This window comes from Acanthisitta chloris, unplaced genomic scaffold, assembly GCF_000695815.1.
Source record: "Acanthisitta chloris isolate BGI_N310 unplaced genomic scaffold, ASM69581v1 scaffold15238, whole genome shotgun sequence".
NCBI classification, from domain to species: domain Eukaryota; kingdom Metazoa; phylum Chordata; class Aves; order Passeriformes; family Acanthisittidae; genus Acanthisitta; species Acanthisitta chloris.
This window is the reverse complement of record NW_008685495.1, coordinates 65,875-73,301: the sequence shown is the minus strand read 5'-3', so window position 1 is coordinate 73,301 and position 7,427 is coordinate 65,875. Positions and strand designations below refer to the sequence as shown.

Sequence of the window (7,427 nt, the reverse complement as noted above, 5' to 3'; positions counted from 1 at the left end):
CGGGCGGAGAGGGGTGTGCTGAGCGCGGCAGGGAGGGCTGGGGTGCGGGAGTCACCCGGGGACACCGTTAGTGTCACCTCGGCTCGGGTCGTTAGGGATGTTGGCTCCTTGGCGCTCAGGCTGGCGCGGAGCTCACGGGTGCGCCGTGTACACGGAATCCTGAGGTGTCTCTGCGGTGACGTTTTTGAGTGGCCTTGAGTTAAAAGTGACAGGGTTTTTCTGTCATTTACGTGTTATGTAAAAGCATGATAGGTTGCTGGATCATCTTCTCTGCGTTTTGATTTGTTTGGCTTTTCTTTTGAGCAAGCCACTTCCTATTTTGTATATGTACATAAGCTGGAAATTCATAAATGTTAATAGGTGTGCTTTCATCACATTTTATCTTTATAGGTAACTATATGTGTCTCTGCCTATAGATATGCATTTAGAGTAGTTTTCATACATTCAAACAGTGGGACTGTTGCCTTCTTGGAAATTAGGCTGGCAGATTTATAACTAATATCTCAACCTCTTGTCTTTTTCCTAGCACCTGACCTGTGATACAGGGATCTTCCAGAATGCTGGAGTCCTATGTAACTCCTATTTTGATGAGCTATGTGAATCGCTACATAAAGAACCTGAAGCCTTCAGATCTGCAGTTGTCACTCTGGGGAGGAGATGTTGTGCTTAGTAAGCTTGAATTAAAGTTGGATGTACTTGAACAGGTATGTTATATTTATACTAATTAGAGTCTGTGTCCTTGATTTAGAAGAAGTTGACTGAATTATGTAGGTTGATCTGCACAGCTAAATAATCATTTAGTGCTTGCTGGTGTTTGTCTTATGCAAGTCCTTTCCCCCCCCCGTTTTTAGTTATTCTTGCTTTAATTTAATGCCATTTGTTTAGCAAAGAATGGTAATTCTTTGCACATTTTGTGAGTTACAGAGTGTGAAGAGAGAGGCTTTTTTGTGGACATATTTCTTCTTTCAGTAACCATTGTTTTACAGTTTGAGCATTAATTAAATTGCTTCTCCAGTCATATTTACTAATTGCATATAGTAATTAATCCAAAATGTCACAAAGTAGAGTAAGATCTCTTTAATTTTGCATACTAAACACAGATTTGAGTTCTCTGTATTGTTTTCTGACTCCAGATTTCATCATTCCAGTTGTATCTAAACTTAAGAGTAACTGAGGGACAGTTTTGTTCAGCTGGTTTGTGTAGATTAGGTCAGAGACTGTGTAAAACTTAGCCTTAAAAAGACAAGCTTGACCAAGTCTCACACTTCATACAGAATTTGGAGCCTGCTGTCAATGTGAACTGGTTAAGCCTTAGCAGTGGGACCATTTACTTTTATGCTTATCTGAGTTGACAACTTGAGCATGTGAGACAGATAAAGCTGCTTCCTGTTCTGCATGGTGTAGCAAGAGTCTCAGCTAGAGCCCTGTGTCCAGATGTAGTCCAACCAAGTGAAGGAGCTGAGAGAAATGCACAAAAAAGAACGGGAAATTTAGATACTGTGTCAGTTGAAAGAAGAATAAAATAGGCAAGTAGTGTGGCTTTAATTTTGAATGAAGTAAGGTGAGACAAGATAGGACAGGAATTATTTGGGTGAGCGAGAAACAGTGGAATATATTGCACTTAGCGAGACTTAGATTGGATATAAATGAAAGTCTTCTTATATTTTAGTCAGATTATGAGGCACCGGAGTAGATCGAGGAGACTGCACCTTTAAAAATGTGGAGGATATCCTTATGGTTAATTAAGAATCTCTGATCCTGTTGTGAAAGAGGAGACCATCTTTCAAGAGAACCTTTCCTATTTTCTGTGCTGCTTACCTTCCTTCAAGTATTTGGTGGCCTCTGTATTTTCTCTCAAGTCTGTTGGTTCCTCATTTTCTTGGTGCAGCTTGTCCATACAGCTGATGCAGATACTCAGCTTCAGTCATGTAGGATGTGTTTCCTGTGTGAGCCTTTTTAAATGTGTATGTTGTGGAACCAAAGAAGAATTGTTCAGAAAGGAATTGTGGAGGTTATCTAGTCCAGCCTTCTGTTCTGAGCAGGACTGTTGCCAGCATTGTGTCAGACCAGCTTGTGTTTTTCCCCAGTAGAGTCTTGAAATCCTGTCTTGTGAAAACCTGCTCTTTGGGAAAACTGTTTCAGTGGTCTACTATGTAGAGAGAAATTCCTAGTAACAAATGATGACTTGAGATGGATACGTCGAACTTGCTATATTACCTGACACTCTTAGGATTTTGTTGCTGTTGTCGGTGGTGTTCCCTTTCCAGCAGTTTGCTGGTGGGTGATCCCTGGCTTCCTTTTTGTTTGCCTGTGTGTCAGTGGGGTTCCCAAATATCCAGCTCTATCTGATGATGCTCTTGCTCTTGTAGAGGCAAATGTTACCATATATACCAGTGCTCATGACTTAATCAGGTTGAATGGAAGTGTGAATATGTTCTGAATGCAAAGTTTTGCTCAGATTCCTTGTTTTTACACTGTGGGGCTGTGCATTTCTGAAATGTTATCATCTTAATTTGGCTCTTAGTATTTTTTGGAACTTGTCTGGATCCACAGACTGTATTTAGGGTGTCTTTCTCTTGTTTTGTGGAAGGGATGCTAAAGCAATGCCTGCTCAGGAAAACTCTTGGAGCCTTTGCAGCTGGCAGGGAACTCTCTTGAAAAGCAAGTCTCTCAAAATTACCAGTATGCATTATTTTATTTGGGTTCTCTGCCCAGATGGATTCATGCAGTAAGTCACCTTAACTGCCCTGCTCTTTTAACATCCTCTCTGTCGTGGGCTGCTGTCCCCTGCGTGGTTCCCTTTTCCTGATCTGACATGAAGACAGCTTTAATGTCATGCTTTAGGTTTTTATCTACAAATGCACATATCCTACATATCTTTGTCTAGAGCCTTAAAATGTTTTCAGAGAATTCCATCTTTTGTGGAATTATACATGGTTTTTTGGGAATGTTAGCATAGTTGCCAGACTACCTGGACAAAGCACTTCAGAACAGCACTTCAGCTGATGTTAGTGTTCCCATGTCATGTTGTGTTCTTATGGGCCACTGGACAGAATCCCAAAGGATAGATGAGAGCAAAGCATGAATGGCTGTCTGTCTTCTAGAAGATTTTACTTTATTTTTGTGAGCAAGTCAGAACCAATACCTTTCAAAATCAGAGATAATAGAGTTGTTGACATAGAAAATTTGTCAAACCCAAAGAGAATGTTTCAGTACCTGAAAATCCTTTGCATGTTTTTTTACATACGTTTATTTAAATTTTATGCTCTTATTAAGCTAAGCTGAATGTCATGGCAGTAGCTCTTATGGCCTGTCCTTCCTTCCCTCTATGCTCTCTTTTTGTTTTTTCCCCACCTCATACAATATCAGTTCTGTAGTGGAAGTCAGGTACTGGTTTGTACTCAGGTTCAGTCTTCTAGTTATGGTGTGGCTTTTGTACATAATGGTGTCACTCTTTGAATGGCCAGTTAATTTTATAATCATTATCTTTAGTTGAATTTTAAATCTAACAAGACTTTTTATTTTTTTCCTGTCCTGTATGATACAATTTATAGAAGACTAAGCATTCCAAGAAGTTTTCCATCTGTGCATAATATGCATATTATACAAAAACTACTTCAAGAAACTAATTTGTAATAAAATGTTAATATTTAAATACTGTTTTTTTGAAAAACCTTTTAAGCACTTTTGCCAGCTTTTATGTGAAATCACCATGGTAGCAGAGGTTACAGAACTAGCTATGAACTTGCTAATTAGCTTGTGTGTAATATTTATGTTTACACACAGTGGTACCAAAGAGAGAAGATGCATGGTGAGCTCTTTTTGCTGCCTGTATTTCCTTAACATCGTAGTGTATTATGTTAGTAGTGAAAAGCTCAGCAAATATCCTATCTCTTATCTCACTGTTTTACAAACTCAGAAGGGGAAGATGAAGCTGTCTTTGGAAGAGAAAGGATAACTTGATCTATAGATAATTGAGTTTTAGTATAGTGTGGATTTTTCATATCCAAAAGAATTTATCAAGAAAGAAATACGAAAAAAATGTAACATACTGAAAATAATTTTAAGGAAATGAGGACACTGAAGTACCCTCATTTACATGTCTGTGTCCTGTGCCACTGGGTTACTTGTGAAATAGAGCCTTGAGTGTGAAGAAAAGCTATTTGAGTTAATACTGATGTGTAAGAAACTGTACTTGCCTATCACTCCAAAGTTTGGGATAGTCTTGTGTTTGAGAGCAAGGGAGGATTTTAGGCAAATTGGGTTTATGATCATGTAGTCTGCAGTCTTGTGTGATGTTAGTTATTTATGGGTCAAGCCCAGGAGTTTGTTTTCAGTCATGTCATATTTTTGAGAAGGATTTATATGATGTAAATGTAAAATATAAAATGTAAAATCTAATCAGTCATGGGTGCAGAAGCAGTATTAAGAATTTCAAGCAGCACTTAGTGAAAGGGAAAACATTGCACAGAAAATGAGGAGGAGTAAAAATGGTCTTCGGTCGTATTATGAGCAAGCTACTAAATGTGGCACAGTTGTGTTGGCTACTGAAATAGTGCAACAAAGAGCCCTCTGCATTGCTTTAAGGAAACCTGCTTGTGCAATTAGAATAATGTCAGGACTTGGATCTAAATTTCTTTGAACAAGAACTTAAGTACGTTGTGCCATTTACTTGTATCACTGCATTGAGAAGCAATTCCTACTTCTGTTTCTTTCAGTATCTTGCAGTTAACTAGACAAAAATGAGAATGTGTCAAATCCATCCAGCAAATAGTGGAAAAAGATCTATTCTAGAGTGGCTTTTGAAGTAAACACTAGTCAGGATCTAAGCAGGATTGTGATATTGATGTGTGACTTAAAAGTTACGTATCTGCAAGTCTGGAAAGGGAATTTATTTCTATTACTGCTAAGTGTCAGTTTGCTGTCTTGATTTGTGAAAACATTGTCTCTAAGTTGTAATGTATTTTAGAATTGTGTGGCTTTTTTAACAATTTATTTCTGTGCTACCGCTCCCCCCGCTGATGCTGCCCCCCCAGAAAGCTGTGGGACAAAAGGCACTACTTAATTTGTTCTATAATTAGTGTAACGACATCGGTAGCGAAACTGCCCAGTACTTGCTTTTCAGTGTCTTAACTGAAACTGTCTGGATTAACATTTTGTTTCTGTTGCTTATGAGCCTGGGGCTGAAGTTGTAGGAATGAGGCTTTTGGCTGAAATCCTTAAGTATAGTAGTGAATGAGAAGAAGAAAAAACACTTTGTGAAAACAAATAGAACAATTTTCTTCCAACTTTTTATGAGAAAATCTGTAACTGTCATCTTTTATAATGGGCACATGAAATTGCACGTGACTTTGTCTGAGCATGGCTGGCGAAGGAGTCGAGTTTCCCTAACATGAGATGGGTGTGGTTTTTATAAACTTCATTAATGAAAGCTTATTAAACCCCAGAATCTAATTTACAAACTGAAAGCTGTACTTGGCAAAAATATAGAACTGTAATTTTGTGTGGTTTTCTTCTCTGAAGATTTTGTCAGTGATGGATATACATCACCTACTCTTAGCTCTTGGATGCAAGATGAACTTTTTCAAAGTACCAGTAGACAGGCTGAGGAGGTATCAGCTGCAGAATGGAGAGTGTTCCTTAAAATTGCTTCTACTAGCAGCTGTTGTTGCTGTGATAGTGCTAGGTATTAGTAAGAATAGTTGACTGTTTTTTTGGGTGACTAAGTAGAAGCTGTCACAGGTGCAATGGTGGTTATTTTGATCCTCAACTTAGGACATGGTAACTACTTAGGAAAATCAAAATTTTTAGCGGGCTTTCAAAGCATGTCACTCAGATTTGCTTATGTATTAATGATTAATAAATTTATCACTGACTTTATTTCAAAATGTTAGCTAATAATGACATTAACTAACTTCACAGATTTCTGTGAAGGCAGAGTCTATAGGCTGACTTTAAGACTTGATAATACATGTCAAGTAGTAAATGCAAAATGCCCTTGTCCCCATGTTTTATTCATGTAGAAGTTCTGTACAGCAGGGATAGGTCTAGGGTCAAGCAGGGCAGGAAAAGAGACTTTCTGGATCCACTTCTCAGTGTTTGAACTTCCCTAGCAATTTTTCTGCTTGACATCTGAGTTTTCTGGACATTCTTTCTTTAACATCCATTCACTCATAGGAGTTGCGGGTTGAAGGATGTATATACCTTAACCAAGCCAAGATGCAAAGGTTCTTAAGTCCTGGCTTGCCAGGATAATTGTGGAGTTCTGAACAAAGGTTTGTGCCCTCGAGTTTACTAAGAAACACAACAGTTAAGAGCCTGGGGAGGCTGGTGGGCAGCAGGCTCACCAGGAGTCAGCAGTGTGCCCTGGCAGCACAGAGGGCAAACCCCATCCTGGGGTGCATCAAACTCAGCATCACCAGCTGGTCAAAAGAGGTGACTGTCCTGCTGTAAGCAGTATTGGTGCAGCCTTACCTTGAGCAGTGTGCTGTTCTGCACCCTACTGTTTGTCTTATTAAAGAAGGATGTTAAGGGATGTGAATGTGTCCAGAGGAGAGAAACAAAGCTGGTGAAAGAGCTGGAGGCAAATGACCTGTGAGAAGTGGCTGAGGTCTTCGTGTTCATCTGTTTCAGAGAAAAGGAGGCTGGGGGGTGACCTCACTGCTCTCCACAGCTTCCTAAAAAGGAGAGAGAGGTGCTGAGCTCTTTCTCCTGGTGTTCAGGGATAGGACATGTGGGAATGGTTCGAAGCTATGTCAGGAGAGACTTAGATTGGGCATTAGGAAACATTTCTTTACCAAGAGGGTGATCAAACACTGGAACAGTCCTCCTAGACCTGGTGGATGTCCCAGGCCTGTCAATGTGTAAGAGGCATTTGGACAATGCCCTTAACAACATGCTTTAACTTCTGCTCAGCCCTGAATCGGTCAGGCAGCTGGGCTAGATGTTAGTCCTAGGTTGGCCAAAACTATTACCTGGCACCTGGAAGACTTAGCTGCACTTATTTCTCAACCTGAGAAGATTGACATCTGTAGCTCCATCATCTAGGATTAAGATGAAAACATCAGGCTATTTGCATCTTGAAGGCATGTGCTAATTTTTCCTCATTAGAACTTGGAAACCTTGTAGTAAAACATGTCAGAGTAGAAGATCAGAAAGATAAGATGAATCAGCACTAGAAGCCTCATCATTAGAATACATTGTATTGAGAATGCTGACTTAAAATTCTGACATAATATTAAATAGTGTTTCTTTATTTTGCAGTAAACACTTATTTTCATTATTCCAAATGTTGATTACTAGTTCTCAGAACACATCTCTAGCCCGGTCATTCTGGCTGTTAAGTGTTAAGCTCATTTCAGGAGAACCCCTGAAGCTGCTGGGGAAATTGCAACACTTTGTGTCCAATTTATTTAATTGGATACTTG

General features: G+C 39.4%; 1 protein-coding gene across 1 annotated transcript in view; it reads left to right on the top strand.

The window, feature by feature from the left end:
* Positions 1-557: 557 nt before the first annotated feature.
* The window catches only part of LOC103807074 (vacuolar protein sorting-associated protein 13B-like), a gene marked incomplete at its 3' end in the record, with an annotated part of 66,789 nt that continues 59,919 nt past the window's right edge, over positions 558-7,427 (top strand). The window contains exon 1 of the mRNA XM_009079791.1: positions 558-704. Within this exon, the coding sequence (XP_009078039.1) occupies positions 558-704 (147 nt within the window). The remainder of the gene's footprint in view (positions 705-7,427) is intronic.